We start from the raw sequence: 14,799 nt of genomic DNA on the forward strand, positions 1-14,799 counted from the left end.
TCAAGTTCCACATGTGCTCTCACATCATCACACACATGCCCATTTCTATTCATTTTATTATGTAAACACAGCTGATGGCCACTCTTGGGCAACACGAACTACTGCTTTAAATAATGAATGACTGTAAGCTGATCATAAAGTGCCTTGCTGAGCATCCCAGGGGCTTGGTTAGATGTTGGTGCACATTATATCCTCATGTATTCACATTAAAGCTTCATTTACACATCTGCCTGAAGTAATACATATGATAGCTACATTTACATTGCTACCTCAAAATGCAACTAAATGTTCAGTAATAAAAACAGTTCAGTAATAAAAACACAGGAATTATCACGTTGGAAATAACAGTTTCACATGATGTTGCTATTTTAAAATGTATTGATCTCTTATTCATGCTGGGGAATTATTATTTAGGATTACCTACAACTAAATAAAAATAATAATACGATATAATGTGATATAAAACAACATTGTCCCATGATTAAAGTCTTATTTTCAGTAAAGGAACAAGGTGAATCTTTTCCCAAAGCATATGAAAGATTGTGAGGAAAACTATTATTGCATGACACTGCCCAATCATGCACAATATGTCCGTCTAGTCTTAAGGGTTAAAGCAATGGCTCCAAAACTGACACCTTACACATTGTCTCAAGTATACCTTTCTTTACAATAGCCAGATCCTGTCAACAACGTTTGTCACATGCCATAGTCATCTGCTGTTTAGGGTTTGGGGAGAAACATTGAGGGGAATTGATTGAAATAAATTACTTAAGGGTTTGTTCTGGAGCAAATGTCCACTCTCCTCATGGGGGAGTAGTCTTCTGGAGTGTGGCTTAGGAGTTGGGCTAGGTACAAAAGGTGCACTAGATAGCTATATTGCCTAATTTGTGGACTAACACACATTCAAATGATTGAATGCAGTTCCCTATATCGCTATTTTTCAAGCGACAGTAGCTGTCAAGCCAAAAACCCTTAATGAAAAGATATATAGCAGCCGCCCATTTATTTCCCCCTCCATGTCCCTTTTTGGCTTTGTAGCTGTTAACCGTCTCATGAGAAAATGAAGTACTTTTTTTATCTTTGAATGAATCATAGATACATATACTTCCTCCAACACACTGAAGGAAGCGTCAGCAGCAGAATGTGGGATTCTATTGTGATTACAGAGTTTTCTGAAAGGCCGGCTTTGTTGTGCAATAACTGACAGACATATCAAGTATGTACACACACAACACCAACTGTAGAACCACCACAAAACGGACGTATACTGTGTTTTCTGCCCACACACAGGCAAATACAGGGCGTGGGCCTGCAAGTGTGTTTATCTCTTCTACGGTTCATTGAAAATACACACTGTTCACACGAAGGAATGTGTCTCCTTTAGGTGACAAAGTATCACACACACAAAAGGAAAGGCTGGATGCACTTCCTGGGACTGTAACTGAAGTTTTTGCATGATTACACACACAAATAAACCACACACCCTTTCCTCTGTGAGACTTTGTAAATTAGATTCTCTGCAACACCCGTGCCTGATATTTCAATCAAAGATAACAAAACAGCTCTTTCACAAAAACACACAACAGGCGCCTCTCACCTGCTTCATGTCGCGTGAGATCCATTTGGAGTCGATGGGGCCCAGAGAGAGGCAGGGCACCATGTGGTTGAGGACCTTTGCCATAAAAACCTGCAAAAGAAAAGACAAAAAGAGCATTTCAGTTTATTTACATACTCCTGATAAATATTCCTATCCCTCTGTATTTTATTTCTCGCCATATTATTGTACAGTAATGAATAATTGGAATATTGTATTATTCCCCTGTGTGCTTCGACTGTATGTTTGCATCAATTTCTTCTCGCAAAAAAATGACAATAAATAGAATTTCTCCTCCTCCCATGCAGATTGGGTTTGACCTTGACAATTTGACACACTTGTAATATGTGAGATTCACTAAGAGATGGTTGATGCTGCTCAAGTGGCACTGACACTGATGCTTGCCCGTGAAAGGCACTACATACATGTCAGTATTAGAGTCATCACACACAGCAGGGCTAAGTGGAGTAAGGAGAATGACTCTTGGGTTAACTGACTGAACAGTGTGACTGCAGTATGACTTAAAGTGGAGAGGAAAAGAAGAGAGCCAAAGTGAAGAGCGGTGGAGAGAATGAAAGTGGTTTACCTTGAACGGTGTGGCCGACTCCGGGTTCATCTGGACCATCGGAGCGATCAGAACCACTCCAGAGAATTCACTGGGCCTCTCACAGGCCGTCAGGATGGAGATAGCACCACCCTGAGTGGGAAAAAGCAGAGAATATTTAATTAGAATTGCATGTTTTAATCTCTTGATTTTGGAATCATCTTTAGTACTCTCTTTCTATAACTCTTTATCCCTGACCTCAGCTACAAAGCAACCAACATTACTGCGTGCAGGGTATACAAAAGTGAATCTTATTCAACAGACAAACACAAAAAAGTATGAGTTTAACCACCAATCTAAAAATACCAGCATTGAAATTTTACTTCAGTGGGTCCATATCACATGCGTTTTGCTATTCATTGTGATGTCAGGTGACCATAAGGAGTATCAGCTTGTATAACTGACAGTCATGTGACCTGAAATCAGCATCTCATTGGTTGCTTTGTGAAACAGTCTTGCAGCAGGTAGGCCTTTCAGTTCATTTGAATACTTTTACATTTATTGATTTTGTTACAATATAATATATATGATGGGAATTGATCTGACACCTGCACAGAGAGCTTGAAATGAAGGTCATGGTAGAAGTTGATTTTTGTAGATTATTAACTGTAAAACCCGCCACTGGTGAAAGTTTCCAGATGGACAATATCCAATCAAAGACGTTTTAAAACAGAAAGAGCAACAGGCAAAGGCGTAGTAGAGTTTCAAATCAAAGCAGTTACAAAAGTTTAAAACTGAAGAAAAAACATGTCTCTGTGTCGGGAATATGATATAAGCTCCTTTTTCGACCTGTAACAAAAGACAGGGAGTGTCTTAGCAAAGTAGGTGAGAGATTGTGATGCGAGGAGCGGTGGGAAAACTCCTCAGAGGTCAAGACGAACATAAAACAATCCATCTTTTGTTGAGACAAGCGTGAATTTCCACCCCGCTCTTTTGTGGCAGCTGCTCCACAGACTGGGAGAGAGATGTGAACGTGAACCCAGGGCCCCAGGGCACAGCGTGCCCCGTGTGGCTGCAGCTAACAGCAACGCAGGGCCACACCTTGGCAACGCTGACATTAGGGATTGTGATTTGAATCCTGTGATGTTAAGGCCATGATAATTAGCAGCTCTGTGGCGGCCGGGAATCAAATCAATTTTCTACGGTTCACTTTGTCATGGTTTCTCTTCTCAGATGGAGCAAGTGCAAGTGTGCGTGGGCACAGACACACATGCACATGATTCTGCATAGGGAAATCTGTCCCCACTCTCTCTCTTCTTCTAGAGACTAATTGGCTTCAACTTTGTTTATGTGAGCGTTCTTTGTCACTTGTTTGAATATTCATCAGGCTGGGGCCAATGACAGGAAAAGAGGCTCTGAGAGATAAAACATTTCCCACCAGAAAATCTCCCTTTCTAAAGCACTCACTGCATATGCCCACACAAAAACACACAGAGTTAGGAAAAGAGGCCTGGTTCTCCCTTGCACACACATTCCAACACATACTAAAAAAACACATGAGCTCACACGGAAAAATCCACGTGTAAACACCAGGACTCGATCAAATGGGGACTTTTCTGCTAGATGATTTGGTTAACACATCACATCTGATTCTGGTTAAGCATGACTCAATGTTACTTGGTACAAAAGATCATTCGGGGTCATGCAGACACAACCATGTACTGTACATCGGGCTCCTATGATATATAGAGAGATAAGTGTGAATAGGGGAGAGAAAGAAAGGGACAGAGAAGTCCTTTAAGAAGCTGATTAAAGGCCTCTCTACACTTTCTCTCTCTGAACATTGGTTAAAGACGATGAATACTTGCATTGTATGCATTGTCAGCTGATAGTGGGTGGACTCAAACTGTCAACAATTCCCTTAGGAGCCAACATGCTGATAAAATATAGACTATACAGCTAAACAGCTGGCATACTGACATTGCAAGATCTAATTTTGCTTGATATTAAATAAACTAGGGAAATATAACAGACTTGGAGAGAGATCGATGGTTGACGGCTGATCCAAATATATCAAGGCCCTAAATAGTGATGAAACATTATATAAAACTCTGGCAGGGAAGAAGTAGGACAAATGAGTCTCGGACAGAAATATTTATGTAGAAGCACAGAGAGGAGGAAGAGTGAGAGTGAGAAGGAGCCACAGATGAAGGCATTTGTCAGCATTCCCATGAGCTGATACAACACCAACTAACTGCTCCAATTATTTAATCACGGCTTAAACAAATACGATGCAGAGAAAACTGTGAAATAGTGTTGTTTATGAGACACATAAGCAACACATTTTCTAACTCTTACTTATTTTGTAAGTATTTATCATTTCACGTTTTAACTCTCTAGCCCAGGGGTTTGCTGAGAACTGTGGGTATTTTCTGACTAATTCTTCACGTTCTTCAGCAGTATTTTCAGATTTATAAACTGGAATTATCACTTGTTTTAACAGTCGTGCTGTGAATGTCAATGCTACAAGCTAAATGCTAAAATCTGATTGCCAACATGCTAACAATATGGATGCTATAATGCTGATGTATAGGCTGTGTCTGAAATCACTTCCTCTTTACTATGTAGTCCACATTTTTACTTAATTAAAAATCCTTTGAAAGTTAATACAAAATATATAAAGTATACATAGCCCTCAAATGTAACAAATAAAGCAGTGTCAATGACTTACACACTACTTTTTGCTAACAATATCACAATGCACTTGCTAGTCATTAGTAGCATCAGTTAGAGTACAATTCAACTGTTGACCTGATTAGGCCACTAGATAAGAAGTCAAAGGATAGCCGAAGTATTAGGATTCATGCTCTGGCCATGGTATATGTCTTTGCATAATTTCTTGCCAATCGAGCAAGTAGATATTAAGATATTTCTGTTGGGACCAAAGCAGTTAGCCGAAAGAAAGAATGACATTAGCAATGCCAAAAGGCTAAGCTTAAAAAGCCAATTTAAATGTACACAAATATTCCTTACTATGAAAGTACATTTATTTTCTTCAATGTTATCAGGAGAACTGCTGACACTTGTTTAAACCTTTTTGATTAAAACAACTACTGGCTTAATTATAAAATGATATTGCCGTACACCAACAAAAAAACGTTTTTCTCCTGAGCGAAGTTTGAGGGGTTTCGTATAGGGAGGAGTTTATGTTTGAAAAATGGGTCAAACAAACAAATAAAAGTTGCGTTGACTTGCTTTAACTAACATATATTACTAAAGTTACATTAGAAATGTACTTATTTGAATTAAAACCATATTTCCTTTATCCAAAACTAACCAAGTTGTAATGTGCTTTTGTTTTGTTTACATTATCAATGTTTACCACATGTTTTATACTTCATACATTTATAGCAGACAGGGTTGATGATGTGTGAGTTTAGGACATCTTTTATCACATAATCTACACTGTGTCCGGGCCGCTAACTGCAGTCTCCGCAGGATGTTATCATTGGATCGCAAATACTCTAGAATCCACAGGGTGTATCCACATGTTCTTCTAGTTGTTGCGTCATCTTCGCCTCTTTAAACAAAGACTCATAAAAGCGGAGAACACATAACAGAAACAGGATGAGGAGCCACACAACTGGAAAGCTGGGAAATGACGGCTGTGAAAACACACAACACAACATTTCATCTGGGTTGGGCTTCCCAAACTTTCATGTCTGTGTTTCATTTGTTTCCAAGAAAAAGAATTAGAAAATCAAACCAAAGCAAAAGAATGACAGGAAGTACTATGGGGGGAAAAAGAAGACAGGAAGTGAAAGTAGGAGACGGTAAGACAGGTGGACTTTGACGTAGACTGGGGATCAACAGAAGGAAGGAAAGACCAAAGAGGGGATGGAAACAGATGAGCAGAGAAGGAGGAAATGCGGGAAGTGCTGCTGTTGCTTTGGTCAGCTCTGCCTTAATATTTATAGACTTTGACATCTAAACAGACACATCATCTGGGATCCCACAGTTTCATTTACAACTCTGTTTGTCCTCAGATTGTTTTGAACGCAGCATCAGTCTTTATATAAAGACAGTGCTCCTACAAAGCTAGGGCCATAAAAGGATGCGAAAACAGACTCCCAAATGAAATGGATCAGTGTTTAAAAGTAAAAGCTGAACTGAAGGCGTAAATGTAGAAGCCTGTTAAATGTAAAACACACAAGGCTCAATAGCAGGACAAGGGAAAACAATGCTTTACATGTGACTGGAGCATTGGATAATAAAAAAGACAAAGCTACATTGTGCTTGGGGACTGCATACAGTACACGAGGAATAATAAATACACTCAAAGTATAAACCTATATAAATTGTGCCAAGGTTGCTCACTCAAAGGGTTGCCTTGAAGTGAAATGCTTCGAACATACAGAGATACTGTATATATTTTTTCCATAATGTAGATACATTTCTTTCAAAGCTTGTCATATCTTCTGAGAAAGACATTTCTGGAGCCCACTGAATCACTGCTGCGCTGCGAGATAACAAGGCTCCATGCGTCTCGCCGCAGAACAGTTCTGTAATGAATTTGCTTTTATCCTCTGTGTTCCCGGCCTGAAAATACACTTCCAGCTAAAACGCTATAAACTGTGTATTTGTGTTTGTACTGAAATATGTCTGACTAACGCAGGTGGGACATACTGTGTCCTGCAGCACATCATGTTACTTGTTCTGTGTCAGTGAAGTTCCTTTATACAACATGAGATATTATGTTTTCAGAACGCAAACAAAAACATGTTTGCGTTCTGAATGAATGCAGAGTCTAAGCGGCTTGTTATTCTTACAGAAGTGAGTTCATGGGAGTACAAATTGACTGGACCTACAAACACTGACAGTGACCCCTTATTATGTAACTCATCAATACTGTTTGTTTTCTGCTGGCTGTACTGAGAGTACTAACAGTGAGAGGTCATGATGTTCATTGCAGCGCTGTGACAAATTGAATAAACTCATCTGTTAAAAAACATTCCCTGGTCAGCCTTAATGGTGATTGGTAACATGTGTAATTCATTTCTTTCTTAGTGAGAGTTCTGGATCAACACTGTCTGTAGCTCTCACAAAGACACATACTTAACACTTATAACACAATTTGATACTGAAATGGAGCTCAAATGGGAAATAAATAATGTATTAAACTTAGCTTAGCATAAAGACTGAAAACAAAGGAAACAGTTAGCCTGGCTCTCCCTAAAGTTCAACATCCAAATAAAGACTGAGATTGTAAGACAATTTGTGTTTCTTAACAACAGTAACTTAATGTGTTTCTTCCGTTTGAATAATGAATGAATTGTTCAACTTGATTCTCATATATTTAGATTTATTTAATTTGTCTGTTTATATCTTGAATGTCTTTGACTTTTGGACTATTGCGTCGGTAAAAACAAGTTATTACTTGGGCTGAAGCAGAAGTTAGAACAAAATATGTACTGCTTTTTGCCCTAGATTAAATGAAGGAGATTGATATCACTCTCATGTTTGTACATAACATCTAAAGCTACTGACAGTAGCCTGTTAGATTAGTTTAGCAATGAGACTGAGTGGGAAACGACAGAAGGGATTTTGTTACAATTAGACAGGGCCACGTCGCCTTTTTTCGCATATCTACGCAACTGAGCTGCTGGCTGTTACTTCATATTTTACACATAGATATGAAAGTGTTATTGATGATCTGCCAGAGAGAAAATAGGTGTATCAATGTCAAACTATTTATTAAAATAATAAATAGATTCAGAGAAAAGTAATTGACACAATAATGAAAAAAAGCCCATATTCCTTAAATAAAAACAGAAACAGATTGCAATGTGTTAAGACAACTACTGTTGTATAGTATAGTATACATATTCCACTACATATGGAAGCCTTTAATTTAGGGTAAAGGTGAACCCAGACACAGAGGGTCAGGTGAACGTAACCCGACATGTTAGCTAGATTCCTTGTCAGACCGGGTAAAGTGAGCACACTGTCTCCTCTCCTTCAACAAATACACACACTCTGCCCTTGTACCGGTCACTGAACCTGCTTCTGTGTTGTTGGAGGTTTTCAGCGACCAGCGGTACAATCTGTGTCACTGTGTGAAAGGTAAGCTCACTGTGAAGCACCACGAGGCAAACCTAACCTGAACTCTTTCCTGCAGATGAAACATGGAGTTTTTAATAATACAGAAATGATGGATCTGTTGGTTTTACAGTTATTTCTTAAACAATTCCTGTGATATTAAACCACCCTGATTGTATTGTTATTATGCAGTCATGTTTTGGTGAACACCAAGGACTTGTTTTTCATGGCTGACTAATTTAGGACATAAAACCACTTCCTATTTCAAGAAGAGCGTGTGCCATTTCTTTCTTCTAAATGTCACGTGTCGCAGAAAACCTCTCATCTATTTTTTTCATGTATTTTATTTTCCAAAAGCACTCGCCCTTCAATTTCATGCAGCTGTTTCTAGTGTGTGTGTGTCAAGCACACTGAACCAGCAGCTCTAAAACAATAGCAAGTTATTTCATACCAAACAAAGCTGATACACAAAACTCAACAAAAGCATCAGAGCTTTTTACAAAAAAATACAATAATGTGATTAGAATAAAACACAACCCAATGACTGACCCACAGTTAAATCTGCCATTAACAGCTTAAAGGTCACCTATTATGCAAAATGCACTTTTTAATGTATTTTATATATAAATACGTGTCCACGGTGCGTAAGGAGACTCACAAAGTGTCAGAAAATACAACCCTCTCTCTTTTCCCCCTTACCCAAATCTCTAAAAACGGGGGTACAACGGAGCTGATCCAGATTTGCTGCGGTCATGACGACGTTACTAAAATGTTGGCTGGCTTTACATTGATCTCCTGGCAACGGTCTGCCCACGGCCCTATCGTCCCCTATCAGAAATTCGCTGTATCAGAAACAATGCGCAAGGTGTTTTGGAAGAAATATGGTCTGTGTTTAGATTAGCAACATTTAGCGCTTATAAACAGCACTTTAGTAACAGGGCTGAAATAGAGGGGTATGAGGCAGGGCTAGAATGGGTGATCTGTTTGGCAATTTGAGCAAAACCCTTCAGAGACATGTTTTGTATAGATATGGCCCTATAATATATTGTTCAAATATAGCATAATAGGTGAGCTTTAATGCTTCATGGAAAGTGTCCTACCATGGAGTGACCGACGATGAAGACGGGCAGGCCCGGGTGGCGGGATTTCATCAGGTCAACGTGCTGCAGCGAGTCTCTGATGTATACCTGGAAGTCTTTGATATTCATCCTCTCTCCTTCACTCTGACCATGGCCAACTGTGTGGGGAAGAAGGGAAGAAGAAGAGACTGGTGTGAGGAAAGTTATACATCTGGAGTATATATTATGATTTTCAAGAGGTTTTTAATATCTCACAAAAGGCAAAGGAGGAAAAAAAGCCGGGTAATTCCTTGCTTATCTATCATAGCTTCAACACTTATTTCAAAACACAATTTGTCATAGGGAAAAGATACAAATACAATTAACTTTTTTCCAGTAGTTGGCTGTATTACATAAACACTGATATGCCCTGCTCTATCAGTGGGGAGAAGGATGTGCACGACAAATAAGAAGGCAAAGAGGGATCATGTGACTAATAAAGTGAGACACTTTATGCACATTAATGAATGAATTATAAAGTCAGCAAAGCGTTTTTCAAATCAAACAATATTTGCATCTTCATTTGATAATATTATGTTTTTTTATTATGATATTGTGTCATTTATGATTATCCTTTTCCTTGTAGTGTGTTATTTTTTGTGCATGTAAATGGTCAAACGTCACTCCAGAGGGAGTTAAGAAGAATAGCCGCTTTCACACCAAGTACTTTGCTGTACTTAGTTCCCAGCACTTAGTTCCCCCATGGAACTAAAGAGCAGATTGCGTTCACACTGGAATAAGTCCCTGAGGGAAGATTACGCAAATGAAGCCGCTGACGTCACTTCTTCTTCTTCTGCTTTGGGTTTACTGGCAGGCAGCAAACAACTTCACGGCGTACAGAGAGCCGAAGTCCCTCCCTTTCCGGTGGACCTCCATGGGACATTATTTAGGAAAAAGTATGTATTGAAGTCAATGGAGAGAGAAAACGTATCTTTCGATCCCGTTTGAATTGTGCCACGATGTTTGTCAATCTTAAAAAATAATTTCCATGTCAAAAAAGTCACAGTTTGTCGTAAAACTGTTGAAATATAAGACTATGAAAAATACACAACTAGAAAGACTACAAATCCCAGAATCCCGGTCCCGCATGCTGGCTCTTACGGAACCGACTAACTCCCCTTTTGTGTATGTACAGCTCTCAACATGCCCAGACTTGTAGTGATTTTCACCTCTTTTAATACTTTTCGCCTCATTCTGAAAGAAAGAAGTGAAATATGCCAACTCGACGGCCGTCTTGGTGTGTGGTGCGAGATGGGAGATGTAGTTCATTGAGCGGTTTCACACAAAGAAAAGTGTTACTTCACAGTTTTATGACACATTTTTATTTTTTTGACTTGCAAAATTATCTTTTAAATTGACAAACATCATATGTGGAATTCATGGCACAATTCGAACGGGATCGAAAGATAATATTTCTCTCGCCATTGACTTCAATACATACTTTTTCCGAAATAAGGTCCCATGGAGGTCCACCGGAAAGGGAGGGACTTCGGCTCTCTGTACTGCCACCCGAAGTCCCCAGCCGGAAGTCCCCGGAGTTGGGGACTGGCTTCAGTAGAAGCTGCTGGGACTCCCAGCAGCTTCTACTGAAGCCTTCCGAGTAAATCGCCAGAACGCCGACACCTCCTCATCTCCACCGCTCCCATGTTTGTTTTTGTGTTGCCATAAATTAGTCTCTCTCCGTTGGTGCGCTGGGCTAATGCTAATGCTAATAATGCTAATGCCAGCAAATACAATTGGCAGCTTCACAAAACCTTTCAGAGTTTTACGGGGCGTGGTTTGCAATTCGCCCAGCCAATCAGAAATTGGAACTTTTCTCTCCCCAGGAAAGTACCTGCTCTCTAGCAGGGACTGAAAAGGGGGGGAAAAGTTATCATGAACTAAGTTCTCTTTTTGGTGTGAACGCAAAATCCCAGGAACTATCGGAACTAAAAGGGAAAAGTACGGTGTGAAAACTTGAGAGAACTGGAGGGAAGGCAGGAGTGGGGGAGGAGGGGTGAGAGGAGGAGAGACAGACCAGACGAGACTAAGCCACAGGAGAGAGACATTTGACTGACAGATGGAGAGGATGGAAAATATCAATATGAATATGCATGTGTGTATGCATACATAGATTGTGTGTGTCTTCTCCTCTGAGGTTTCTGCAGCAGTGGCTGAGGGGTGAGGTGAGTTGCCTTGGCGACCACTGAACCAATAGCACCACTGAGCTCCTAAACATTGTGCAGCTCAGACCATCTCGCTCTGTAATCTGTGTGTGTATGTGTGTGTGTGTGCACATGTACACCATGAGGTCTAACGCTAAACACTTTTCTCCTCGTCAATACTGAAGCGTGTAAATCAATGTCCAGCGGCGAGCGATGCAGCACTGCAAACTTCAGATCGATGGAAACCATATCCCCTCCCACTTCAGATCAATTACCCCACACTCTACTGAATACACATCTTCTGTTATTACCCTCCAACACACACAAATAGTCACACATGGGCAGACACACACAGACGTGGCAGAACTGGGATCGCCTGGAACTGTGCAATATGCAAACATCAGGGCTGATATGATGTTTTTTAGATTTTCTTGGTAATGAGTTAATTGGATTTCACATATGATTATATAACAAAGGCGGCCCAGGTGACTCATTTTATCTGCGGCATGAATTAGATCAATTTTGCACGCTTATTACATTAGAAGGTGGCTGCAGCTTAAGAAAAAGGCACAATTGATTTGTATGGAGAGAAATAGATAATTAAAATGTCTCTTGGAAGCATTTGATGGGGACTATAGGGGCCCACATTTCCTGTGAACACTCACTGTATATCGTATGATAAAACGTGTTCAGCAGATTATAATTATTTTCATTTTTGTTTAATTTATTGATGATTTGTTGTTTAACTGAAACAATATTTAATCTCTAAAATGCAACAAAAGTTATCTTTTTAGCTCATCTTAAAGAAAATCTATAAAACCAAAATATGTTAAGCCATTATTTGCATCATGTAAACATAGAATAACTGGTTCTATAATGTACTACAGTATCTACATGTAGCTGTAAGAAAGTGTTAATACATTTATATTTTTAACTATTACTCTGTGGGAAAATATGACCAGAGGCTGATGTATAAACAGACTATACAATATACTCTTAATAATGCTATTTGATGCTGACACACTTTTTATTAATGTGATTTTCATGGCGTACTGATTGCTTGGTGTCTGAAATAAACTCAATCAAACACTAAATAAACTACTCTTTTGTCCTAGTAGCGGTCCCAAGCCACTTTAATCCAATCAAAGCTGTGTGAAAACATTTTTTGCACAAACTAATTAACTCACAAATTGCCAAGCCCTAATCTTATTAACTGTTTATAAGTTTTTTATAATGTAATGAGAGAGGAACATTCCCAGACATCATTAGGCAGGTCCTCTCATTGTTAACTCTGCCTCTGCATAAACATCCACTTTGATTATTTCACCACTTCTTGATCTTGATAATAAATTGTTGTAGTCTGCGTGATATGTCCACATTTCTGTATCCACAAGGCCTAAATGTTCACTGTGTGACGGCTAAATACAAAGTTTGCTCGTCTGCAGTTGGATTTGGAGTTAATTAAGCAGCCAGCAGCTCTTTCTGGAGGTTGTTCTCTGGTAAATAGCTGCAGTGTGGGACAGATAGAACACACCTCCAGTATGTGCAGGCTGTGAATAAATAAGAGCTCTGTGTGTGTGTGTGTGTGTGTGTGTGTGTGTGTGTGTGTGTGTGTGTGTGTGTGTGTGTGTGTGTGTGTGTGTGTGTGTGTGTGTGTGTGTGTGTGTGTGTGTGTGTGTGTGTGTGTGTGTGTGTGTGTGTGTGTGTTACTGAGCTATAGATAGATGAAAAACTAGTGTCTCTGCCACTGGGACTTCCAGTTCAGTATTTTTCATTTAACAGTGTGACATTTTACTGCGAGTCACAGAACAAACTGCTCCTGTGTGAGCAGGCTCAGTCATCCTCATCACTCACTCTCTGTTATCTCACCTCTGCCTGCTTTGTATTGAGATGACTACCTCTGTAAATATTTCCACATTTGCAGCTGAGACTTTATTTCTTTGTCTTGTCACACTCTGTTTCTATCTGTTGTTTGCCTATGGATGACTCCATTCTTCACATGATGTTATTTTCGCAGGCTGATGAGTTCACACATTTCTGCGGTAACTAGGACCTGTTAACACCTCACATTGAAGACTAAGGCCCAGGCTCCACGGGAACGCATACGGCAAAACGCACAGGATTAACGCAAACGCAATCGCCAAAAAGCTTCCGCCCACACGCAATATACACCGGATAGTGTCTGCCCACATGAGACAGCTCCGTTTAGATCCAACCGCTGGAAAAGCTGCAGTACATATGCCGAGCCTGTACGGCGCTGTAACTTCCTCCACAAAAGCAGCAACTTCCTCCACAAAAGCAGCGAAGAAGAATAGTTGTCATGGCTGCACTTCTGTTTATTCTCCGCGGTGGGGGCCGAGGGAACCGGGCAGAGTTTTTCGCCGGTCAACGTGTGTTAAAGTTTAAATCTTCATGCTTCCTCATGCAGCAGCTGATCCAGTAAGTAAACCCGACAGTAAAAATAAACATATTTATAACTAGTTTAGGTAGTTTGAGAGGTAATTAAAATAGCTAAGGGTGATGATCTGACTTGAAGTGTGTGTTTTGCTCCCGCTGCATCACAGCGGAGGAGCTGCGTGTCTCCGTCCTGTCAGATTAGACTTCACTCGCGTTTATGTCCATATCGAGATAAAGATAAATAATCTGAATTCAGTGTGCAGTGTACTTTTGCGGGGGGTGAGCAGCAGAGGCGGGGAGAGGCGGGGCTATTGCGTCGTCATTATCAGAAACGGATGACCGTATAGGCTACCACACGGCCCCGTTGGACCCCCCAGAGCGCTCCGTTCCCAGATCTATCCACCTTTGGACCCGTTGTCGTTTGCAGGGTCCGTTTCTACCGTTCCGTTACGGCGTCGTGTAGCTTAAAGGGCTATACGCAAGAGAAATATGCGGATTCAACCCGTTTTCGTTCCCGTGGAGCCTAGGCCTAAGACCCCGTCCACACGGAGATGATAATCAGTAATCAGCTGCGAACCGCTTCAACACGTGTATTTCGGTTTATTCACGGCATTCATTTAGTTATTCTACAGCAGGGCTTCTCAAACTCCGGACCAAGGTCCGGATCCGGACCGAACTGCAAATCAATCCGGACCGAACCCTGTGTCCCATTATAAAAAAAGAAAAAAAAAGAATTCTGATTCTGATAAATTAATGTACATCATCATGTACGCGCGTCTTGTGTCTGACGCGTTGTGAGAATGAACGTGCATATAGATTTACTTGTGTGCGCGAGCGTGACACGCATTGCAGACCGCGACACGCATTGCAGACCGCAAGTTAACCGCAAGTTTACCTTGACTT

General features: G+C 40.3%; 1 protein-coding gene across 2 annotated transcripts in view; it reads right to left on the minus strand.

The window, feature by feature from the left end:
- The window catches only part of mgll (monoglyceride lipase), a 41,240-nt gene that overhangs the window by 8,668 nt on the left and 17,773 nt on the right, over positions 1–14,799 (minus strand). For both annotated transcript variants that reach the window (XM_034145030.1, XM_034145032.1), the window contains 3 exons: positions 9,338–9,474; positions 2,181–2,291; positions 1,598–1,687 (listed from right to left, as the gene is read on the minus strand). In XM_034145030.1, coding sequence (XP_034000921.1) covers positions 1,598–1,687; positions 2,181–2,291; positions 9,338–9,474 — 338 coding nt within the window. The remainder of the gene's footprint in view (positions 1–1,597; positions 1,688–2,180; positions 2,292–9,337; positions 9,475–14,799) is intronic.

Source organism: Trematomus bernacchii, unplaced genomic scaffold (genome assembly GCF_902827165.1).
Source record: "Trematomus bernacchii unplaced genomic scaffold, fTreBer1.1, whole genome shotgun sequence".
In the NCBI taxonomy this organism is placed as follows: domain Eukaryota; kingdom Metazoa; phylum Chordata; class Actinopteri; order Perciformes; family Nototheniidae; genus Trematomus; species Trematomus bernacchii.